This window comes from Gouania willdenowi, chromosome 22 (assembly GCF_900634775.1).
Source record: "Gouania willdenowi chromosome 22, fGouWil2.1, whole genome shotgun sequence".
Classification (NCBI taxonomy): Eukaryota; Metazoa; Chordata; class Actinopteri; order Blenniiformes; family Gobiesocidae; genus Gouania; species Gouania willdenowi.
The window spans coordinates 3,730,328-3,756,762 of NC_041065.1; the positions used below are offsets into that span (position 1 = coordinate 3,730,328).

At 38.4% G+C, this 26,435-nt stretch overlaps 1 protein-coding gene across 1 annotated transcript; it reads left to right on the forward strand.

Moving 5' to 3' along the window:
• Positions 1–2,589: 2,589 nt before the first annotated feature.
• Positions 2,590–26,109, forward strand: utp25 (UTP25 small subunit processor component). The gene is made up of 12 exons (XM_028437596.1): positions 2,590–2,731; positions 4,344–4,383; positions 4,498–4,681; positions 4,761–4,970; positions 5,042–5,130; positions 5,598–5,990; positions 10,433–10,649; positions 10,726–10,928; positions 11,172–11,354; positions 14,566–14,675; positions 20,720–20,965; positions 25,725–26,109. Exons 1-12 carry the CDS (start codon positions 2,631–2,633, stop codon positions 25,975–25,977), a joined length of 2,229 nt encoding a protein of 742 aa, XP_028293397.1. The 5' UTR covers positions 2,590–2,630; the 3' UTR covers positions 25,978–26,109.
• Positions 26,110–26,435: the final 326 nt, after the last annotated feature.

Below are 26,435 nucleotides of genomic sequence, written 5' to 3' on the forward strand. Positions count from 1 at the left end.
GCTGTGTCGTAGTCTAATACAGGGGTTCTCAACCTCTGGGTAAAGACCCCATTTGGGGTCATGAGACACTGGGAGGGGGTCGCCAGATGCCTTTAAGAAACTAAGAATATTTTCCAAACAATTCGAACCAATGTTTGTTTATTTTTACCCTTTTTCTGCAACTACACCAAACTTGCCATATTTTAACCAATTTTCTACTACTTTTCTCACCAACGCTAATGTTGCATATGTTGACCCATTTTTGTCTTTGTCTTTTCACCATATTTCATTCTTATTTTGGCAAACTTAACCACATTCATGATTTGTCCTGCCCATTATTTGCCAGTTAAAACCAATTGTTCCTACTTGTTAAATTACATTACTGACTTTATGGATGGACCCCAAAAATACCTCCCCTTTATTCCCCCTTATAGATGGTCCTGTCTCCACATGACTGTTCTTCAATGCTCATGTCTGTGTTCAACCACCTTCAGCTACAGTGGGGGTCCCTGCTCTCTGGAACCTGTATTTTGGGGGTCACGGACTGAAAAGGTTGAGAACCACTGGTCTAATATAGTCACAACTGGAGTTTAACATATGATGAAAGCCCCAAAGCAGGCCTGTCACCTCAGTTAAGCAACGTAACAAAAATGATATCAGGTTTTGGAGGGAGTTCTAAGAGGGTAACCATTGTATGCTTTGGATATAATCAATCATGATGAGCTTTGTCCGTGATTTTCTACCATTCCTCCTCTGCTGGTGAGGTAATGATCAGCTACTGTTTCTCAGGGAGGAAATCCCATTAACTCAGAGCTGACCATATTCTCTTTCAGATATTTTGCTTCTTATTCATTAAAAAAGCTCCAACCATGTTTAGTTATGGACACTCTTCTTTTTTTTTCACTGTGCATTGTGTTCAGCATATTTTGAAACAGATGTACATAAATGAGTGATTATTTCTTGTTGCAGAACAGACCACACTGACATTTATTCTTTTTCTTTTGTATTGTGTAAAAACAAATCCTTGTTTTTTTTTTTGTTGTTGTATTTTCCATCAAAAGAAAAGAAGGATGTTAGTACAGATTAAAGAGACTTAATACACAAATACTTTTTGTATTGATTGTTTTGGTATTATTTATTTGTACAGTTGAGACTCAGTTTTCCCTGCATTCCTTTACTAAACCCTATAAAGAAATGTTTATTACTTTATGTATGTTTTAATTTTTTCTACATTATGCTTTTGATAACTGTATTAAGGAAAAAGGGCGGGGCGTTGTTATCTAAAGTGGAAGGAATATCAATATCTGTCTATTTGTCTCTAGCTCTAGAATCCTGCTGCATTCTCCAAGAAAGTAGATCAAATATTATTTATCTTTATCTGTAAGAACAGGTGTCATTACCTGAAAGAAAGATATTCTGTAACTACCTTTCGGAACATTAAACAGTTCTTTTTCCACTTATTAGATGAAATACAGTTTTTATTGAAATGTAATCATAAAGTTGAAAAGCTTCCTGTCAAAATTTCCAACTTTTACAAGTGCTTCGCTGGCCTGGAAACTGATCTACAAACATAACTTTTCACCAACCGCCTGGTTTGTCAAGGTTTGGGTGGAGCTTGGAATTTCATTAGTTAAACAACTTGTTAATGATCGAGGACTTTTACTTTCTTATGAAGTGTTTTTGCTCAAATTTCCGTTGCCAGTTACCCCAAAGAATAATGCTATTGATTCACGACCACAACGTGTGCTGTAGCTTCTGCAGGGGAGCAGACATTACAAATTTTGAATGATCACCTTTAATTTGTGGTAAAGCGAAATTGTGTGATTTTATTCATTGTGCACCCACAATGCACGTCAGCCAGTCAAAAAGTGCTGACCAGCAGGAAAATGATGAGATGTAGTTCACCTCCTCTCCTGTAGAAGGCAGTACAACCATAGACATTATGAACGCAGACGCCGCATCGACTGCTGCCGCCCACTAGAGCGGTGTGCCTACAGGGCGGCCATCTTGGAACGGTGTCACTTGCTCCTGCAGTGCGTTACATCTGTAGAGGAATGATGTGTTTACACTATTAAAGTTGTCACAAATCGCTTAATTCTCAAGCAATTTAACGGGGTTTGCTTTTAACAAACGTCAGACATGATAGATAGATAGATAGATAGATAGATAGATAGATAGATAGATAGATAGATACACATAAATAAAACAAAGGGGAACCCAGAAAACGTTCAGATGTGTTCAGGTTTTTATTGACAACATTGCTTAAGGCTATACATTGCATTTGACAATTATTATTATTATATAATTGTACTACTACTGTATTATTGTTATTCCTCTTCCTATAATTATCATTACATTATCATATTATTGTATAATATTTTTTTATTTATATTTTATATTATAGTTACTGGTATTCTCATTGTATTATTATTATTATTGCTATATTATTATTATATAATTTTGTTATTTCTATTATTATTATTATTATTAATAATAATAATATCCCTTACATGTCCAAGCACCGGTGCCTCCATCTGCACAGTTCCAAGACGGCGGCGCTGTAGCCGAGTCTATTGTACAGCCTGCCGGAAATCTAAACGAAGAAGAAGAAACTACTGTTCCGCACGTGGGATCCCCTGTCAAGCATCAACATGGGTAAAAGAAGACAGAAAAACCAACTTTTCACTAACTTGTCAAAAAAACAGAAGAAGCACCTGAAGGAGTTTGGAGAGGAGCATCCGTTCCATGATATGTAAGTAGCACAGCCTCTCAGACAGGGACTAGCAGGCCATAGCAAGACTTTAGCCAGCTAGCCGTGAGACAGCTAACAGTAATACAGCTAACAGTAATACAGCTAGCAGTAATACAGCTAACAGTAATACAGCTAACAGTAATACAGCTAGCAGTAATACAGCTAACAGTAATACAGCTAACAGTAATACAGCTAGCAGTAATACAGCTAGCAGTAATACAGTTAGCAGTAATACAGTTAGCAGTAATACAGCTAGCAGTAATACAGCTAGCCGTGAGACAGCTAACAGTAATACAGCTAGCAGTAATACAGCTAGCCGTGAGACAGCTAGCAGTAATACATGTAATTATTTAAACTAAAAGTGTATTTAAGAGGCACAAAATACTGTTTTGTTCCACTTATTTACAAAGTTAGATTCTTTAAAATGTGTGTTAACACTCATTCATTCCATCATTGTTGTTTTTTAACAGTATTCTGAGCCTAATATTGTAGCTGGATGAAGGATGTACTTTTATTCATAAAGAGAACCAATACTTGAGCCAAACAGATCAACTGATCTAAGCAATAAGTGACAGATAGAATGTTCACCTAAATTTATCTGATTTCTTTACCAAATTGTATTAAATGTAGATTAATTTTGTGGAATAATTTGAGAAAAATTGAAGGGTTTTTTTTACCCAAAAGTTTAAGAGGGTAATGTAATTAAAAAAATAAAATGGAAGTACCAAAATAATATATATATATATATGGCCTTAACATGAATTTAATGGTTTTAACATGTAGTTTTTATGACATTTCCCTTAAACATTGATATTTGATCCCATATAAACACTATTTACATATAGTCACTAAACTTTATTTGTTCAGCTACATGTTTCAAATCTATTTTCTCGTTTCTTATTCACCTGCAACTTCAGGTCAAGCCTGGAGATCCTGGAGCTCAACAGACGACTGTTGCAGAATCCTTCTCAAAAATATTGTGAAACTTGTAAAATCGTTATTTCTCAGATGATAATCATACCAAGAACATCTGTAATAGTGACCTTCCTACGGGTGTCTGACTTAGCGCTGCTCTGCCCTCACTCACTCCCTCTTTCTCACCTTACAGAGAAGCACAAGATAAGATAACAGCTGCCTGTTGAAAACACAATGCAGATGTTGGTTACCGTCTGTAGAACTCCCTTAGTGATGAGTGCTCAGAGAGACGGTGCTGAAACAATACATTTATTTGTCTTCTGTAACATCACAAACTCACTGTTTGAGTCTCAGCGCTGCAGCTTTCTAACAGTAAGATTGATCCATGTGACCTAGAACTGCCCTGAAGAATCTACACTACAGTGTGGAGATACACAGTCCATCCCAATGAGGGAAAAAACCAAAGATAACACATTATTATTATTGTGTTGCTGGTGATCAATAAAAAAGGCCTTTGTAGCATTTATTTTTTATTTTTACTATGGTCTTTTACCCAGTATTGTTTTTCTCCTAAAATTTTGGTCCATAGTGCCCAGCCTAAATTCATTTTTCTTTGATTTAACTTGTCAAAATCTGCTGTCATACGTTGCCAATTAATGCATTTTTAATTTTTTGTTTAACATATTCTTGTTTCTAGTGTTGCTGAAATGCCCGAGAAAACTGAAATAGTAAAATTGGTAAGTGCCGAGTTTGTTTCTATGGTAACTATGAATAGCCTCCCGTTTAATCACATGTATCTGACAGAAGCTTCTTGCTATCCTCATGCCTTTCGTGGTCATTTCTCATTGTAGCCACCAAGTCCAGAAGCATCAGATTCAGAACCAGGCATGACAGACGAAGAGGAAGCCAACGACGATGATGAACAGCAGAAAACGGCTTTTCAGAAACTTCTTTCAACTCTCAGTGACTCCCAAGGCACCTTACATAGCGAAGACGAGAAAAGCAGTGAGGAGGAAGAGGAGCTCTTAGATGAAGGTTAGCAGACCATCTCCTATAACAGTACTCACCTTGTTGTGGTTTCCTGGACTTCTGGTTGGATTGTTTCCACATGTAGATAGCGGTGGTGCCATGCAGGGTGAAAGCGGTAGTGATGATGAGGAACCAGCAGACAAAGCTGTGTTGACGGTGGGTGAGGAAGAGGAGCAGAGAGTAGCAGGAGATGAAGAATTTGTAGACAAGAAGCACGAGTCCGAGTTCTGTCTGGAGACCAACTTCATGGAGGAACAGGAGGACAAGAGCTCTGCAGGACTTGATGACACCAAAGGTACGCAGGCGGAGAGGGTTTGTAGCAACTGAGGACTTGATTTGAGGGTTGATGGTTGTATTCTCTCGTAGACATGTTCATCCAGCACTTGGACTCAGAGATCGATGACAAGGATGTAGAGAGAATAAATTCTGGCTGCAGATCCAAGACTCGGATATCGGTAATAATACCTTTCACTTTCTGTGAAACTAGGGCTGGGCAAAAAAAAAAATTTAATTCATTCTTAAAACTTTTTTTCCCCCCACCATAATTGTCATGTTATGTTATAAAATATGTAGTTATCGGATTTCTTAATCAGAAAATTTAAGCTACTGTGAAGTTGCTGTTACACTTTAGCTTAAACCTGATTAAAGCTTGAAATTGTTGAATGACAGGATTGTTTTATGCATTTTAACTATTGAGGAAAATAACAGCAATAAATTTGCACTTTTGACAATATATCTGATGTCTGCAGTCATTTTTAAGTGCATTGAAAAAAAAAAAAAAAAAAATCAGATCAAAACTCAAATTTTTCTTAAAAAAATCTGAGATTTTTATTTAGGCAAAATCGCCCAGCCCTATGTGACAGTCTTTTTCACCTGAACCCCTTCTGATCACTCTCCTCTGTTGTCTGTGTGTCTCACTCAGTGGCCCAAGCTGGGATCTCTTCTCTGCACTAACCCTCTGGAGAACTTTGGACGTGTTGGCTCACCCAAAGACACCAATGTCCCACATTTTCATAAACTGTTGGAGAGAACTGGAACGGATCTGAACCAGGACGTGGACGATGTCAGCCCTTTGCAGGAGGAGCTACTGGCCCTCATGGGTTCCTACAAGGACCTGTTCCACCCAGAGACATGTCCTCTAAAGCAGGGCCCACAGGTACGCAGAGCCTACTGCCTCCATGTCCTCAACCATGTGCTCAAAGCCAACTCCAGAGTCCTTTCCCACAATGCCCTGCTCAGAGAACAGAAGGCTCAGGCTAAAGCTGGAGCTGAACCTCAGGCTGAACCTAGAGACCAAGGACTGACACGACCAAAGGTAAACAGACAGTTTCTATTCCTCTGCTATTCTTTATTAGAATATATGACATTATTTTACATTGAACATAGATAGTGGCATTGTTGAGATGATGTCAAAGCATTTTAATTTCTCTAATTTAAATTTGTTTATCTTTTATATTATAAAGCCTAATAATCTGATAATAATAAGTACATCTGAGTGATATTGAAACGTACTTCCAGGTGACTTGTCAATGTTTTTTTTGTTATATAGTTAATATTTTGGATCAGTTACAGTTGAAGTGGATAATACTTTGTCTTTAACCTGTCACGTGGTGTTAGGGGAGATGCATGTAGCTGCAGATAACCAGTGTCTTTAAAGTTTAAAAGCTGGTCAAATGGACAATGGGAGTACTGGCCTAGTGATCAGAAGAGAGGACTGGACTTTGTGTGTTCAAATCCAGCAGAGTAAGCATGGCCACCACTATATATATATATATATATATATATATATATATATACAGTTGTGTGCGAAAGTCAGGGCACCCCTTTAAAAACGGCATATTTTATATATTTAAAAAGTTATATTCATATTTACTGTCTCTCTGGTATATGTGAAAAAAAGACAATATTGTCAGGAAACATTAATGCATAGTTACATTTTATTTTATAAATTGAACAAAATTACAAAAATGAAAAACATAATTTTGGCATGTGCAAAAGTCGGGGCACCCTGAGAGTTTCAAAGTGTCAGATTCTTTTTACAAGCTCAGACCTCTACCAGCTCATTGGTCCTGAAGCATGTGTCAACAATTGTCATTAGGGAGTGCCAGCTGGTGCCAATTTGAGGGTTTCTTAAATACGGCGACTCCACAAACCTTGTACAAACACTCAGCAACCATGGGTTCCTCTAAGAAGCTGTGTAAGACAGAAAAAATGAAAGTAATTGATGCCCACAATGCCGGGGAGGGCTACAAGAAGATAGCAAAGCGTTTTCAGCTTGCAGTTTCCACAGTGCGAGGCATATTTAAGAGATGGCAGGTGAGGGGAACTGTGGAGGTCAAGAAGAGATCTGGAAGACCAAGGAAACTCTCGGAGAGAACAGCTCGTAGTCTGGTCAGAAAGGTAAACCAAAACCCACATTTGACTTCAAAAGACCTCCAGGAAGATTTAGCAGACTCAGGAGTGGTGGTGCACCCTTCCACTGTGCGCCGATACTTGCACAAACAAGACCTTCATGGAAGAGTCTGTAGAAAAAAACCTTATCTACGACCTCATCATAAAATACAACGTCAAAAATATGCAACAGAACATCTACAGAAGCCTGATGACTTTTGGAAACAAGTGCTGTGGACTGATGAAGTTAAAATAGAACTCTTTGGCCACAATAAGCAAAGGTATGTTTGGAGAAAAAAAGGAGCAGCATTTCATGAAAAGAACACCTTGCCAACTGTTAAATATGGGGGTGGATCCATCATGCTTTGGGGTTGTGTTGCAGCCAGTGGGACAGAAAACATTGCTCGGGTGGAGGGAAGAATGGATTCAATTAAATACCAGCAAATTCTGGAGGCAAATATCACAGCATCTGTAAAAAAGCTAAAGCTGAAAAGAGGATGGCTTCTACAACAGGATAATGATCCTAAACATACCTCCAAATCCACCATGGACTACTTCAAGAAACGCAAGCTGAAGGTTTTGGAATGGCCTTCACAGTCTCCCGACTTAAACATTATTGAAAATCTGTGGGTAGATCTTAAAAGAGCTGTGTATGCAAGACGTCCTAGGAATATTGCAGAACTGGAAGCCTTTTGCAAGGAAGAATGGGGAAAAATCCCAAATAATAGAATCCAGAGACTTGTTGTTGGCTATAAGAAGCGTTTACAAGCTGTGATATCTGCCAGAGGGGGTGTTACTAAGTACTGAAGGTACTGATGCTGTAGGGTGCCCTGACTTTTGCACATGCCAAAATTATGTTTTTTCATTTTTGTAATTTTGTTCAATTTATAAAATAAAATGTCACTATGCATTAATGTTTCCTGACAATATTGTCTTTTTTTCACATATACCAGAGAGACAGTAAATATGAATATAACTTTTTAAATATATAAAATATGCTGTTTTTAAAGGGGTGCCCTGACTTTCGCACACAACTGTATATATATATATATATTGGTCCATGAGCAATACTCTTAACCCCCAAACTTTCTCCCTGGGTGCCTCCAATTGGACAGCCCACTGCTACGCTGCAGGAAACATCAGTGAAAATCTGGAGATCGATAGATCTGTCACATTTCACTAAGAAGATGGTAATATTATTATTATGAAAGGTAAAATTGAAATGATTTACAAGGATCACATTTTGATTGAGAGTCTATAGCATCTCAGAAGCTGCAGCTTCCAAGATGCTGTAGACCCTTGGACCAAGAGTCTCTCCTTTGGACTAAAAGTGGTCCAAGGGAGAGAAATATTAAACTCCAAAAAAAATGGTAAAGTACCATTGACTGGACAAACATCTGGAGCTCAAATTCCTGATGTTTAACTGGTTCTAATTTACAAATGTTTGACCACACCATGCATTAAGTACATCATATATAGTAGTGTGTATATATATATATATATAGGCAGGGATGTCTGGGGGAGGATATTATTATGTGACTATCATTAAAAGTCAAATTTTTCTATTAGCTTTGTCTGCTAGCACTGCGCAGAATAGCTGCATCTTAACCGAACAGTACCAGACAGCATTCTCCAGAGGACTACTAAGAGACCAAGCACCCATACTACTGCTATTAGGAGTGACGATGTATCGCAATATCTTTTCGTAAATTTTTCTTTAATATATATATGTATTTTTTTTTTTCAAAACCTTTTCTGCTTTTTCACTAAAATGTGCAGGTACGTCTTCACATAAATTTTGTCACTGTTTGTTGAAGGAAACAATATATTGTTTACTGGAATATTGCACTATAATGATGTCATTGGTAAAAAAGACCCTATTTATTGTTTGCATGAAGCACTATTGGAGATATTTATTAGTTTACGTTGATATGTTGACACTTATTTACAGAAATGTTGCACTAAAATAGTGTCACTGTTCATAGGACACTTTTTCAATTTATTGTCTTTCAGAGATGAAATAAAAATGTTATTTTTTCACTTAATCCTTTTTTTTCTTGTTGTGTCAGATTATCGTAGATTGATTTCTGACCAATATATCAATAATTGCAGTATCGTCATATTGTAAGATAATGGTTATTGTGAGCTGTGTATTGCGTATCGTGAGGTACCCAGAGGTTCCCACCCCTACTACTGCTATACTATAAGTTGGTACATTTTTCACTGGAAAGAGGTAAACTGATAATGATGCTCAATTCTTTGTCATCATTACCATGGATACCAGATTTCGTCATGCAAACAAAAACTAGGTGAGAAAATACATCATGCTATGAAAAGTGCTACAAAATTCAGCTATAATCTGGTGCAGAACATATCTGTCTTTGAGCTTAATGTCTCTGTGCACTGTTCCTTCAATAAATACTACTACTACTAATAAACAGAAGAAAATCCACAATTACACTAATATAGCCACCATATAGCATAATTTTTGCTATTTTTTTTAAAGTTTTATCCTTCTACTTTTTTTTTTTAAGCCTACTATTGTTTTTTCTGGACATGTCTGTATAGGGCTGGGACTTTAACTCATCAATTACGATTAATTAAATTACAGAAAAATAATACACTAAAAAAGAATAATACCATTATTTTATTTTTTTGCAGTCCAAACAGCACATAATCTTTCTGATTTCATGAGTTCCTGGTATACCCATAATACTGATGCACAGACTACAATCAGGAGAAGTCGTTGTGCTTCGTGGAGTGTGCATATTGAGTAGTTTACATTTCAAATAAATTCACCAGCTTCATCAGTTGGTGTCTTTGTCATGCCACAAATATTCTATTTTGCACTGTTGTCCACTTCTCTGGAATGTTCTGGACTAAGCAGAACGCTGACGGTCAGGATCAGACTTCATTGTGATAAAGCAGAGAAGTTGCTCTTCATCAAAAACTTACATGCACTTTATGTTATGATGAGAGGATATATTTAATTGAATAATCTTTCAACAGCTCAGTCAGTTACAGGCCTGTACATTATTATTTAATGTATGAGTTAAAGATCTTACTTTTTATTTTATTTTATTTGTTGGAGTGTCACTGCTAAATAAATATTTTCATATAATTGTAATTGATTTATTCTTTGAAGAAATAATATACATTTATACAATTACACTGCATTAATATTAGTGAGTTAGTACACATTCATATTGCCATAAATTTGATTATACTAATGTTTGGCATTATCATTTCTTTCGGTGTTTTGGTTTTCGGCCTTGGTTTTTTTGGTTTCAGCCAAGAATTTTGATTCTTTACACAGAATTCCTCTTGAGACTCCATCATTCCTTATGACTGAAATTATTTTGTCAGGTCCTGATCCTTGTCCCGTTCCGTGGCGCTGCACTACAAGTAATCCACACTCTGATCAGCCTGCTGGAGAGCAAAGGGAAGAAGATCATTGTCAGCAACAAGAAGAAGTTCAAAGAAGAGTTTGGTGAAGAGGCAGACAATAAACCGAGTAACCTTCAGCGGCCAGATGATTACCACGCCATCTTCTCAGGGAACGTGGATGATCACTTCAGGATAGGTACAGCGAAAATGAGCTTTAGATTATTTTGAAGTGCTTTTCAATGATCTTTGGTTTTTGTCATCGTCCTCTGCAGGCATGTCCATCATCAAGAGCAGCTTGCGTCTCTACGCCCCATTCTATTCCTCTGATATCATCATAGCGTCTCCACTGGGCCTTCGCACAGTGCTGGGAGCAGATGGAGAGAGCAAGAGAGACTTTGACTTCCTGTCCTCCATTGAGCTGCTGGTGATGGACCAGGCAGATGTTTTCTTAATGCAGAACTGGGAACACGTTTTGGTGAGAACACGTGTGCTGGTATCCTCCGTTGAGAGACATGTAACGCCATCGTTTTTATTTTGTGAAAACAACGTTTATTCACAACAGGTTTTTTATAAGATCAATTCATTCATTATTCAGCCACAACCTTATTTCTGCTGACAGTTGAAATGAAAAATATTACTTTTTCATGTCACCAATTCATGGTTGTGTAGTTTTTCTTTCACAGATCATATTTTTCACTAGTTTGTATTATTTCATCAGCACGTGATGAAGCACATGAACCTGCAGCCGCTGGACTCCCATGGTGTTGACTTCTCCAGGGTCCGCATGTGGAACCTCAACAACTGGGCCAGGCATTACAGGCAGACGCTGGTGTTCAGCTCCATCCAGGATCCCCAGATCAACAACATCCTAAGCAAGCACTGCGTCAACTACAGAGGACAGGTCTGCTCTAGAAGCTTACTCAGCAAAACATCCCACTCAGCATATTATTCAAGGTTCTCATCAGTGCTGTTGGGGGGAGGGGCCCCCTAAGTTGAGATTTCAGCAACGTAGGGGGATTTCCTTCTTTAATTCGTACTGTTGTAATAATTGTTGCACACTTGGGCACAAAAGGGACTTCCAGGCGTGCACGGGTTGTTAAAACTCTCTTTTTAATCTGAAGACCAAAAGGGCCCCTTAGCTTCCCCCGATGCTGCCTGTCTGCATCCTCCACTTACATAACCGTAATTACTGTCCAATATAAACAATGCTTCAATCGGACGTAGCGTGTAGCGGCATATGAAGCTGCTCGTCATGTTTTTAACAATTGATCATTCTATATGCGCGTGCACGGATGTGAAAACCTTCGGGTTAGAATGATTTCAGGCTTAAAGAGACATCGGCTTCATTCTGGTTGGACGGGTTTGGGCTGGGTCTTCTATTTTCTGCCCGATTAAAGCTCTACGTTGTGCATCCTCGGTGTGTGCGTGTGTGTGTTTCAATATTACTGTAGGTCCCACATAACACCTCATTTAATTTTGAAAATCGCGTCTTGGAATCAGTCTTTTGTACAAAATGTTATTTTTTGTCTCTCCAGTGTATGAGTATTTATTAGTGAAGGATCTATACCAAGCATGACTTAGTCTAACTACATTCATCATGACCCTTCACCCATTCAACAAATAACGTTTAGCTTTAAAGTAAGGCTGGAACAAAGATTAAAAATAGACAAAAAAAAAGACCAACTTTAGCTTTACTAAACTAAATTTGGCCCTCAGAGATTTATACATTTCAAAATATTTCACGTCAGGGGTGCTTACTCGCGTGTCATGCGATTCCCCCTATGCTGTGAAACATTCCTGGTGAGAACCCTGTTATTAGCAGGGATATTTTATGTGTTGTGTATTTTTACACTCACCAAGGTCCTCATGTACAAAAGGTATACACGCACAAAAACCTGCGTATGTCAAAATCCACGGCTAAATCCGGATGTATCAAAACTGGAGTGAGTGTGGAAATGTGTGCTTCAGGTGGCGTACGTACATTTCTACAAAGTTAATGCTTTAAATTCTAAGGAGACGGGATAAGCCTTTTCGACGTATAAGCCTTTTCACACTCTGGAACTGCGCATGCGTGACCTTGGGGGGGTCATAGATCGAGAGGGATAAAAACATCAACAAGCTTGGTCGGTCTTTTGATTTTCCAACTTAACAGTGTGTGTAATGTTATTCCAGAGATCTTAAGTGTTTTAATAGTGTTCATATTATTCATATTACACATATTCAGACTCGAGAGGAAACCAGGGTTTTCCACTGATGCCACTTTCAGCCGATCCGAGCACTTTTAAATACCGATGGGAGCTGCTCAGCAGCAGTATGGAAGCAAAGGCAGTCTGCTCGCTTCCACACAGGTGACCTCTGGTGAATGAAAACACTGATTACCTGGTTCTCTAGCGGTAGCAATTCAGACTCTAATGATGCACATCTCTGAGCACTTTTGTGAAATCGATGGGAGAAGCAGTTTCAAAGCGAGAGAGCTCCCTTGCTTCCACACTTCTCCTCCCATTGATGGGACTTGGTCTTTGGGTCTCCAGTGGACGCACTTTGGACTCTACCCAGGAATGATGCACATATTCAGACTTGGGTGGGCAATGTGTTTCCGCTGATCCAAGCACTTTTGTAAAACCGATGTTGGAAACAGTTTCAAAGCAACAGAAAGGACAGTGTGAGTTCTAACTTTGAAAAGGTAAATCTACGAGGTCCACCATTCACTAACCAGGTCCATAATTATTTTTATTAAGCTATTATTTTAATTAAATGTATATATTTGAAGAAAGTGCGCAAGATGGACTAGTCAATAAGTGAAACAGCACTGATCATCTGAATGCTCACTTTTTGAAAAAGCAGCAAAAAGCTGAATTTTCAGCTCATGTACAGCATTAGCTTTAGCAGCTAACTCAAAATTTCTGGCTTGGAGACTGATACCATGTTTCCATGAAAAATCTTTCAAGGAATCAACGCTCAAATGGGAAAAATAATCTAAATCTCTGTCAGGACTCGCTGTTAGCTATGGTGAGTTTATCCCTCTCGACCTTTGACCTCATGCGCGAGAACTGAACGAGAGTGAGATTTCGGAGTGTGAAAAGGGTTATAGTTAAACAGACTTCACTTATACAGCAGTTTAGTCCCAAGGTGTTTGACACTGAATCACATTTACCTTTTACATATTCAGCTACAGCCCGTTTAATGCCCCTATTGACAGCGTGGCCAATATTAAGCCTTCAGATCGTTTCTGATTCACTCCAAAAAAGAAGGGTTGCCTGTTATATTGCTCTGTTCCTGTCCAATATTGTTGCTCAGGGACATATTTTGCAATTATTATTAGTCATAGTACTATAGCATTTTCCATCTCTTCCTTAGTCCGTTTCCCACGTCTTAACCCTAACCTACATACAGTCAACTGTTCAGCAAACTGTGTGTGTCTATATTAATACAAATATCTTCATCGTTGAATAATCTCCATCATACATGTTACTGTTGATCTAATCATTTTATAAATCTCTTCTTTCCTGTGTTACTGTTGGTAAGAGCAGCAGCTTGTTCTGATCACGCTGAGGAGAATCCCGGTGCCGCTCTCATTTTAACAACATTTACATATGTAAATGTGGGCGTGTACAGGGAGGGGGCACGTGTGCTCACATTCACGCCAATTTGGACGTTCAAAGGAAAGGTGCTTGGATCCAGTCGTACGCACATATCCATACATCTGAGTTTTTACGATCGTACACCTGTCTCTGGATTGAGACGTACGTTTTTTTCGCGCCATTTTTCACGCAAGTCTTTGTACATGAGACCTCAGCTCTGTGATTCATTGGACCTTTGGATATTAGATGTAACCAACACATGATAAACTGAGTCAGTTTCAGGGTCAGACATACTACCCGTATTAGTAGGTAACAGGTCAGCCAAGCCTGCTACTGGTGCAGTGTTAGTTTTTTCGTAATGAACTTATCAGTTGTAGGATCAGAATGTGGTGGGTCACAAGGTCAGTGTGAAAGCACCATACTCGGATTGCACATTTTTCCAGTTTATATATATATATATATTTCATAAGCAGCAGCATGTTCTGGGTGATTTGTTCATTTGTTTGCTTTCTCTTTTCATTTCCATTACAGGTCACTGTTAAGAACATGCCCAAAACGGGCTCCATCTGCCAGGTCCTTGTTCAGCTGCCCCATGTCTTTCAGATGTTCTCTTCTGTCACCTTAATGGATCAAGATGCTCGGTAAGAGACCTCCAAAATAATGAGTCTTAGCTTTGATATCCATTTGCTTACTTCATTTATTATTGGCTCTGATCAACAATAGGAACAGGAACACATAGGAAGAACTAGTCTTAACTACTGTTTTCTTTACTCAATGATGACATTGCAGTCAGAAAGTGATGGTCACAATTAGGGATGTAATGATTAATTGTAAGGCAGTTAAAAATCTATTCATAGGTATCACGATTCACATCGATACTGTGAAAATTGAATCGCAGTACTTTTTTCAACCGCTATCCAGAAGTGTTGGTGGTGGGCGGAATCTGCTAATACTTACTTTCTGGCCGCCTTCTACTTTTAAACATGTTTATAAATGATTCCTTACCCCTTTAGCACCTAAAAATATCTGTAATATTACGTGAATATCTGTAAAAGTCACGTTTTTCTATTAGCTCTGTCTGCTAGCATAGCATCTCTTCTTCACTGCAAGATATCTGCATGCCAACCACTGAGTTACCAGCGCCCTCTGCTGGTCCAAACAAATATCTGACCTAAATACAGTGAAATGACTGTTTTTTTTAATGTCCAATTGTTAAGGCACAAGATACATTTTCAGTTGCACTTTTAAAAAGAAAAAGAACTATTATGCAGTTTTGCATTGTTTACTATAGAACCAGAATTTAAATGAATAGGCTTCTTCTTCATTTGTATTATTCCTTTATTTCCTTCAAGATTTATTTTTAGTTAAATTGCATTGTTTTGAATAGTTTATTAAGGGATTCTTTTGACAATGAAAAATGAAAGGAAAACAGTACAGTTTTTATAGTTTTTCCCCCCAAAAAATAAAGGAATATTTTTCAGTCATCATTTTTTTACAGTCCCATTTTGTAAAATAAATCGTGGGAGAATCGTATCGTGAACCCAGTATCGTGAATCGAATCGTATCTGGAGTTGAGTGAATCGTTAAATCCCTAGTCACAATCAGTTTGTTTTATATTAAAGCGGATGTATTAATTAAGGAAAACATTGCTCCAGGATCTCATAAGGGAATAAATATGCTTGCCCTCACTTTCTAAAACCACAGTGATCTATGTGGAAGTGTTGTCACAGTGGAAGCTTTAGGTTGCATTATCTCACAAAGCAGGAAGGATTCAGGAATGCTTCTATGGAACTCAACAATTCAAGCAAGGGTTGCTGACCTTCAGCATCAAATAAAAACCATTTACTGCAGCCATCAAACAAACAGAAGCCTGAGAGCCACAGATGTTTCACTCATGATTAAATCAATAATAAAACAGACACGTTATATGTGCATGCGTTGGCGAAATAAAGACCAAGTCAGCATTTCATTGTTTTTGAAAAACATGTTAGATGAAGTTCTAAAAGCACCGCATGCTTCAAATAACAGTATCAGAGGTTTGAAAACAGTAAACTTTGTCTTTGAAAACGGCTTATTTTTGTGCCGAGCCGCTTCCTTGTTTGGGGGTGTGGATTCTCACAGCTGATCAATATACCGATTGTTGTTTGCTATCCAATAAACTGCATGTTAAAGGAGACATATGCATTTAAGTCCTTCCTTTTTACATATAAATCATGCAGTTGTGGTCTATATAAAGCAGAACTGCAATGCTTGGGTCTGAATTCCTCATTATTATAGCTCCACCCCTTTTCTACCCCTTTTCTGATGTGCTTCTGAGAGCAACTCATTTTGGTGCTGTCTCTTTAAATGCAAATGAGACACTTCATACCCCGCCCCTCTCCAGGTTGCAGAGGTGACACTCGGTTCAACTCCACCCTGTTAGGCCATTTTTGTAGTTTGATAGAAGAGATACGATTATTTAGCGGTGCTGAAAATGTTTATTCACCCGTTATTTACAAAATGTCAACAACAGAAGACTTGTCCATCCAGCCTTACATGTTTGAGTCAGTCTGACCTGTCGGAGTGAGATGAAAATGAAGATGATGAACCTGCAGAACCTTAACAAGTGAGCTAACACAAGCACTGAGCTAACGCTAGCCCCGAGCTAACGCTAGCACCAAGCTAACGTCACAAAATGCATTTTAATAGTCTTTTTGGAGACAAAAACGGCAAAATGAAATGACTAATGAAAACTTTAGACTTAAATTAAATCACGTAGGCCATATCATCAAGGATCTAAAACGAGCACACAGCGCTAACATATGAAGACGGTGCAACTGCGTCTTATCACGCTTTTTAGCATTATTTACAGCTTACCGAAGTGCTCTGTTCGTTGTCTCCAAAGATAGAAGGAATTGAACCCTCAATCAGACAAAGTCTTTTGGCAAATCCTTCTTTATACTGGTGGAGGTTGCTAAAGCAGTCATCCTTGAAGTGCTTCACACACAAAAATGACCTTACCCACAGATGTGGGTACATTTCTATAAAAAATGAAACTCAACCAGGCACTTTGAAAAGGTTCTGATGCTGGGAGACGGTGTAATGAAGCGTGTGGGTTACTACATCCAACAACTGAACATTTTGACTTATCCTCTCGTAACTTCGGCATCCTTGAGCTTGGACTACAAAATGAAAGCGCGAAATAAAAATGGCGGATTGCTCGAAGTGTTGGGCCTGGAGTCGATGTCCTAATTTGTCAGTTCCGCTGCAAATACTGTGACGTTATTGTTCAAAAAATGTAATAGAGAATAGAAAAATTGAAACAGATTGAAAAATATGAGCAAAACAGAATATAAAGATATCTACGGAGCACCTGAAGAGATTAATTTGAACTTTTCTGTACTTCTAAACACTCTAAATATACAACAAAATGCATTTAAGGGCTAAAAAAGTGGATTTAGCATGATATGTCCCCTTTAAAGTAAAACACATGGGTACTTAAAGAGTAACTAAACCCCTGCTCTCTGCTGACCTGCCACTAGGGGGGAAATTCAAAATCTGCCTTGATTATGGGCGTTACTACTGTAGCAGTAAGACACGCCCAGTCAGGCAGCGCTGTAGTGACATCTGTGATCAAATACTACATTAACACACACACAATCCCCACGTGAAGCTGCACCAGCACACACAATTCTATCACCGCTTACACACACACACACAGTAAGACGCACACATGCAGAGACAGACATGAATACACATGATGTGTCCGTACTTACACACGTGATGTGTCCGTGCTTGCACACGTGATGCGTCCGTACTTACACACGTGATGCGTCCGTGCTTGCACACGTGATGCGTCCGTGCTTGCACACGTGATGCGTCCGTGCTTGCACACGTGACGCGTCCGTGCTTACACACGTGACGCGTCCGTACTTACACACGTGACGCGTCCGTACTTACACACGTGATGTGTCTGTACTTACACACATAGCTTGATGAACCCTCTGATTAGCACAAAATCTGCTCTTTATAGAAACACGGAGTCAAAACATAACTGCTGAAGAGAAGAGTTCATTAAAACTGTCAATCAATGGTCACTGGGGGCTATGATTGGAGGAAAACCCTCCTCCCAGCTTTTATAGGAGGGGCGGGGCCAACAGTGAAAGTTGATGACTCATGATAATCCACATAATCTGTCTCAGCCAATAGCAAAATTCAGTTGTAATAGTCAGTGTTCAACCCTTAGAGGGCAGTAACTCTGACATTTTACAACTAATAATGCAAAATTAAAATACTTTTACTAAAATGTTAAAAGTTGAACTCAGAAACAGCACTACTTAATACCCAAATACAAATGTATTCAGCAGAAAAAAGTTGGGTTGGGGTTTAGTTACTTTTTAAGCATTTATTCTCATTATGATTCCCTGAACATTTTTACTATCTCACCCTGTGACTCTCTTCTTCAGAGACCATCGGGCAACGGGGGGTGTGGCCAACCTCAAAGCGATCAGCAAATGCCTCTGAGGCAGACTGACATTTGGCAGTCGAAACATGTCAGGACATCAAAATAAATTTCCTGATTTGCGATCTGACGATATTAGATCGTTAAGGATTACAACATGACAACAATCTCCCAAATCACGGAGATCGTAGAACCGTCTATAGTTCACATTTTAACCCTTGCGGTGCCATGTCTGCATCATATGTCTGTGGTCCATACACAGAACATCCAATGGTTTTTTTCTCTGCCAAATCACACCATTTGCTTGTCAGCATTACAGACATTACAGATTATTAAGCGCAAAAACAGGGCAGAAGTACACTTCGCTCCCCCTCCCCCCCAGTGCACGGACACAGAGTTAGCTGTGCTGCTTCCTCTGTGTTAGAGACTGTCTGTCAGAGGCTCAGTGCAGATGTCTGTCTGTCTGTTAAACTTTATCAGTTCTGAGTGTTGAAACACTGAGAGATGTTTGAGGAAACACTGCATGTGTTTCTCTTCTATAATTAACTCTGTCGCTGCGCTGTAGCAGAGATCAGCTGCTGCTTAAGCTAGCAGGGATGTTTCCGTATTCTTAAAGAGACAGTGTCCTGAATGTGATTTACTTTAAAAACTACTTTCAACAACCCAGAGCTGCCCTGAAAAAAGCAACATTACATAATTTAATCACATGAAGGAAAAAGTAAAAAGTGACACAGAATGTTGTTATTGAGCTGCTAGTGATTAATAAAAGGGTCTTTGTGGCATTTTTCTCCACTGACTTTGACCCATTACTGATTTTCCTATAAAACTATTGAATAAATAAATAAAATAAATGGAGTTCATGTCACCTATTGTCATTTTGAGGAAAAATATAGAGATAGGAATATTGGTTCATATCACCAAGGCCTAATGTAAACAAAGCTGTAACGTTTTATCTTGTAAAGCAGTGAATTTCAACTGGTGGGTCGGGACCCAAAAATGGGTCGCGGACCTGTACTGGGTGGGTCGCGGACAGCTGGTCAAAAATAAATAAATGTTTAAAGTCTCTCAGGTTGGGTTGGACTTGTCTTTTATTTTGAAATAAACTTTTCTTTTGACAGGGCTGTTGTGAAATGCTTGTTGCACAGGCAAATATATAGATTTATGTTTAAAAAAAAAAAAGATTCTTTGGATTAATAGGATTAAATTTGGTTGGATGAACTGTTAAAAAATTTAAAAAGTGGGTGGCGATTTAATGACGGTGGCAAAATTGGGTCGCAGGGTGAGACCAGTTGAGAAACACTGTTGTAAAGGCTATGATTGTCTAAACTGTGTGAAATGAGGCGTTCAAACACTGCTTAAAGTAGGATTTTATTAATATGAGTGTGTTACCTCAATAACAAATAGAAATCACTAGACTGATATGCTGCTTTGTTATGTTGTGTTGCTAATGCTAATGCGACACCACTTTAGTCAGACAAAGTAAAGATACTGTGTGACTAAAATACAATTTAAAAAAAAACAAGATAATTACTTTGTCCTAAATTATCTTTTATTCCCTTTTTCCATTTAGGGCGATGATTTTAAGAAGGTGATTTGGTTTGTTTTATTGGTAAATAACTTTAAAATAGTCTAAATGATTTGGATAAAGAAATTGTGATAAAATTGTGATCGTGATTTCACAAAGAAAAGCTTGTGATATGATATTTTTCCCATATCGCCCACCCCTACTTTACCATATTATTTTAGAAAAGACGAAATGAATTCAGTGGAATCTGTTCCTCAGTCTCACGGTCAGCGCTCCCTCCAGCTCCTGCTCCGTGCACGTCTCCAAACGGGTTCGCCACATCTTCTGCGCGCTGCTTTATTCCCACATTCAAGTAATGATCTTCATAACGCAAATCAAGTACAGTCGTGTGTGAAGCATTCAAATAGATCTTGGAGAAATGTGTACTGAGACACAAACGCATGCTTCTGATGCGTATATCTTTGGGAATGCTATGGTGTAGGGGTTCGTGTCCACTTAAACGGTTACCCGTAGCTACGATATTGTCAACCAACAAATTAGACGGAGTGAAGCGCTGTTTGGAGGAGAGTTCACAGAGGGTCAGGATCAGCTGTGTTTTACCAGAGTTAGAGATGCAGATCCACTGGCTTTGGAGCCTGTGACTTAAAAGAACGTTATGGTGTTCATTGATTGTTTTGCATTGTTCATTCAGCATGATATGATTGTTTATCTTTTCACAGGTTTCATTTCTTTGTGGACAAAGTGCTACCTCAGTACAGGGACTCTGCTATGTCCCACACTCTGATCTACATACCATCTTATTTTGACTATGTCCGCTTACGGAACTACATGAAGAAAGAAGAGATGAACTTTGCCAGCATCTGCGAGTACTCCAGCAAATCTGAGGTTTCCCGAACCCGTCACTTCTTTCAGAAAGGCCAGAGGCAGTTTGTGCTTTTCACTGAACGCTTTCACTTCTACAAGAGGTCAGTTGTTCCACTTTGTCAGGTTCTTTTGCTGCTTCAAGATATGAATATTGTGCATTGCCATCTTTACCATCTTCCTGATAGTTTACATCATTGGTAATTACAGAAACCTACCCAGGGGTTCAAACCCTCCACCTGTTGGTTCAGCTACATATTTGTGCCAAAGTTAATGAACTGAATTAGTTTCTCCTGAATTTGGTCACGTCTGCATGTTGGTTATAAACTGGATGTTTTTCCTCAAAATGGCGCTAGACGATATAATTTGTATATATTTTTCCTAATATAGAAAAAAATAGAAAAAATGAGCTAGTTTTAAGTTAACTTGCAGTCCAAAAATAAAAAAAATATCCTATTGCAGCAGCTTTGTGGATGTTTAAATGTGGAAATATCAATCTAAAAGTAACTTTCAACCGCTTACAGGACAAAAGCTCCTAAAAGTCAAACATTCTCCAAAAAGATTTAGTGCAGCATGTTTAACATTTACAAAAGTCAATGGGTAATGACAAGATATGGCACAGGTACAGTAAGTTCTCACAGACTTATTTCAGTCACTTGTACATTAGTGGCAGTTTTTCCTGATTCTCCGTGCATGCAGGTGCTGGTCATAAAATTAGAATATCATGAAAAAGTTGATTTATTTCAGTAATTCCATTCAAAAAGTGAAACTTGTATAATGTATACATTCATTTCACATAGACTAACATATTTCAAGTGTTTATTTCTTATAATGTTGATTATTACTGAGAACTAATGAAAACCCCAACTTGAGTATCTCAGAAAATTAGAATATTGTGGAGAGGTTCAATATTGAAGACACCTGGTGCTCTGAAAAAGCCTTTAAATGGTCTCCAGTCTAGTTCTGTAGGTCTACACAATCATGGGGAAGACTGCTGAGCTGACAGTTGTCTAAAAGACAATCATTGACACCTTGCTTAAGGAGGCCAAGACACAAAAGGTCATGGCTAAAGAGGCCTAACCCTGTAGCTGGAGTCAGTGCTTCAAGAACCACCACGTACAGACGTATGGAAGACATGGTTTCATCTGTCACATTCCTTGTGTCAAGCCACTCTTGAAATAGAGACAGCGTCAGAAGCGTCTAGTCTGGGCTAAAGACAAAAAGGACTGGACTGCTGCTGAGTGGTCCAAAGTGATGTTCTCTGATGAAAGTACATTTAGTCCTGTGAAGATCAAGGTCGCAGAGTCTGGAGGAAGAGAGGAGAGACACAGAATCCATGTTGCTTGAGGTTGAGTGTAAAGTTTCCACAGTCAGTGATGGTTTGGGGTGCTATGTCATGTGCTGGTGTTGGTCCACTGTGTTTCCTTAGGTTCAAGGTCAACGCAGACGTCTACCAGGAAGTTTTAGAGCACTTCATGCTTCCTGCTGCTGACCAACTTTATGGAGATGCAGATTTCATTTTCCAACAGGACTTGTCACCTGCACACAGTGCCAAAGCTACCAGTACCTGGTTTAAGGACCATGGTATCTCTGTTCTTGATTGGCCAGCAAACTCACCAGACCTTAACCCCATAGAACATCTATGAGGTATTGTGAAGAGGAAGATGTGAGACACCAGACCCAACAATGCAGAAGCGCTGAAGGTCACTATCAGAGCAACCTGGGCTCTCATAACACCTGAGCAGAGCCACAGACTGATCCACTCCATGTCACGCAGCATTGTTGCAGTAAATCAGGCAAAAGGAGCCTCAACTAATTATTGAGTGATGTACATGATCATAGTTTTCAGTTGGCCAACATTTCTAGAAATATTTTTTAACGTTCGAATATAATATACAAGTTTCCCTTTTTGAATGGAATTACTGAAATAAATCAACTTTTTAATGATATTCTAATTATATGACCAGCACCTGTACATGACTTGGTGGACAGAGCTTGTCAGTCGTTTCACAGCAGAAGGGGACAGTGGCTGACATTCAGACCTTTGCGGAGGTAGATAAGATCGGCCACACATGCAAGTATTTGCCGATCGCCAATTCCCCAAAATGAGGGAAGTCGTGGCCGATAGATTGGTGCATGCTTGGGTAAAATGACCTTTTTTTTATTAATCACTAGAAGCACAGTATCATGTTGTGCCACTTTTGGCTTTTTCTCTCAGAAGGACGGATTGTGAGTAAATTCTGTAGTGTGGTTTCTTTCAGGGCAGTTTTAGGGCACACTCGGCAATTTAGTATGTGCCCCCTTTAAGAAAGTAAGAGCCACGTTCCTAACATTGAGAGAGAGCAAGAGAGCTGTGTACACAGCGCTGAAAGCTGTAGTGGTGAAAATCAGACCACAAAATTATACCGCACACACTAAAAAAAAACAATACCCTTTTGTTTTCAAGGCCAAATTGAACACAATATTAACTTTAATATACAGGTGCTGGTCATAAAATTAGAATATCATGAAAAAGTTGATTTATTTCAGTAATTCCATTCAAAAAGTGAAACTTGTATAATGTATACATTCATTTCACATAGACTAACATATTTCAAGTGTTTATTTCTTGTAATGTTGATTATTACTGAGAACTAATGAAAACCCCAAATTGAGTATCTCAGAAAATTAGAATATTGTGAAGAGGTTCAATATTGAAGACACCTGGTGCTCTGAAAAAGCCTTTAAATGGTCTCCAGTCTAGTTCTGTAGGTTCTGCTTCCTGCTGCTGACCAACTTTATGGAGATGCAGATTTCATTTTCCAACAGGACTTGTCACCTGCACACAGTGCTAAAGCTACCAGTACCTGGTTTAAGGACCATGGTATCTCTGTTCTTGATTGGCCAGCAAACTCACCTGACCTTAACCCCATAGAACATCTATGAGGTATTGTGAAGAGGAAGATGTGAGACACCAGACCCAACAATGCAGAAGAGCTGAAGGTCACTATCAGAGCAACCTGGGCTCTCATAACACCTGAGCAGAGCCACAGACTGATCCACTCCATGTCACGCCGCATTGCTGCAGTAATTCAGGCAAAAAGAGCCTCAACTAATTATTGAGTGATGTACATGATCATAGTTTTCATCTTCATACTTTCAGTTGGCCAACATTTCTACAGATTATTTATTTTTTTTTAAGTAATATTCAAATTTTCTGTGATACTGAATTTTGGATTTTCATTAGTTATAATCATCAAAATTAAAAGAAATAAACATTTGAAATATATCAGTCTGTGTGTAATGAATGAATACATTATACAAGTTTTTTTTGAATGGAATTACTGAAATAAATCAACTTTTTCATGATATTCTAACTTTATGACCAGCACCTGTATATATAAGTAACTGATGGAATAAATAAACATTTAAATAATATCAAATAAAACAATACTGCATCAAACAATATAATACTGGAGATTATTATGATTTTATTTGTCATTAATCATTAACATCCTCTGTAAAAAAAAAAAAAAAAATCTTTATTTCAATATTTTTTAAAGCCAGAGTCATTGCAGAAAAGTCAAAGAGCCACAGGTTGCAGCAGAATGACATCGGTGTTTGCTAGCTTGCCTACTTGATAGGCAACATTTGCGGTTGGCATTAAATTACTAGACTGACCCAAAGAGGAAAGGCTACTGTCATCATCTGTGATGATGAAAATTGCCAGGCACCAAAATGTTTGTTCTTCTTTGGTACCATTGACGTCAGAACCATTGCCTTATTGGTACAGCGTATCGGTACCCAACCCTACTTAAAAGTTAACTGAGATAGTTTTACAGAGAATAATCGCACATCTGAACTGTACCTCTGTGAGGCAGCCTCTTACAGAGAAGAAGGTGGGGTGTAGTGCTCAGAGGCAGCAGAGCTAGTCAGACAGTGAGACGCAGCACAGCAGGAGGGGAAAAAGCGTAATGCATAATCTTTAAAATAAAATCATATTGATTTAGGAGATAGTGTAATTTTCTCTTATTTCCTAAAATTGAAAAAACAGAAACATTGCTCAACTCCATATATCACCCAGGCCTACTTTGCATAAATTTCTTTGTCATTTTGAATAGCTTGATAGACTCCGCCCTCTTATTATTCCCCACCTTAAAGTGGAAGGGGGATATAGGTTTGAGCTCCGTCCGTCCGTCTGAGTTAAAGTGGACATCTTCTCTCAGAAACTGTTTAAGACAAGATCACCAACGTAGGTGTGTGGCTTCAGGGTATCAATTCCTTGATAGAGTTCGAAAATGAGAAGCGCACAATTATTTTTTCTGGAGTTATTGACCTTGTTCGGTTTTTTTCACTCTGTTCGAGGTATCTTCACAGGTAACAGCTTTTCATGGAAACCGTTTAAGATAGTTAGTCATTTTATTTTCTGATGTGATAATATTTTCTTATGTTTACATTTAAGTTCTTAGATTAAGGACTTTTAGGAAAAGGTTGTGAGTTATAATGAGAACCAATAGAGCGGGGGATGTTGATGACGGTCTTCTTGTTTTATATTGTCTCCATGTTCTCCAAGATATTTGATAACTTTTTAATGGTTTATCAAACAAGCTATGAATGGAAGTTGAATTGATCTTGTTCAGTTATTCAAGATGTACCATCAATAAAGACTGATGGTACTTCTTGAAGATCCTAAAAATAAATTAAAAAAAAACATCAAACAGCTTTTAGTTACAGAAAATGGTTGGGGTTGTCTGAGAACAGTTTAGTTTGGAGTTTTGGTATAATTCAGTTGTTTATTAATGACCAATGGATATTTAGTTATAGTTGGATGTATTAACAAATTAAATCAGGCAGAAACCTTAAATTCTGACTTCTTGGTTTCAGGTACACCATCAAAGGCATCCAGAACCTGATCTTTTACGGGCTTCCCTCATTTCCTCACTTCTACAGTGAGATTTGCAACATGCTGGCAGCAGGAGCTCGAGGGGAGGAGTCCAGCTGGTCGTGCACAGCCCTTTACTCCCGTTATGATGCACACAAACTCGCAGGCATCAGCGGAGGTCAGAGAGCTGCACAGATGCTGCATTCCAGCAAAACTGTGCACCTCTTTGTTACAGGAGAGGATAAAAGCTTCTGATGAAGCAGAGCTCAGTAGCTTACCACCCTGTTTCTAAGTGTAGAAAACACACTGTGACTTTAACTAAACATGAACCAGGATAACATGAAAGCAGGTCAGAATCATTAGATCTTGTAAATACCTCACTATGTATTTGCTTTTCTTTTGGAACTTTGTTCATAAGTTCATGTTTTTTTTTTGATATTCTTAAATGGTCAAGTAATAATCAAATCTTTATGTAAATGTAATGTAGGATTTGCCTCAGTTTACTTATTAAAGTTTGTATTTAAGTCAGCTTGACCTCTGATTGGATCTGTTATTGTTCTGTGCGAGAAATGTTTAGGGATGCACCGAAATGAAAATTTGAGGCCGAGTAAAATATAAACGCTTGGCCGAATATCGAATGCGGTTAAGTTTTACACTATTTTTTTTAAATAGTGCATAAATAGCCTAGAATACATTTTTAGACATGTTTCTTA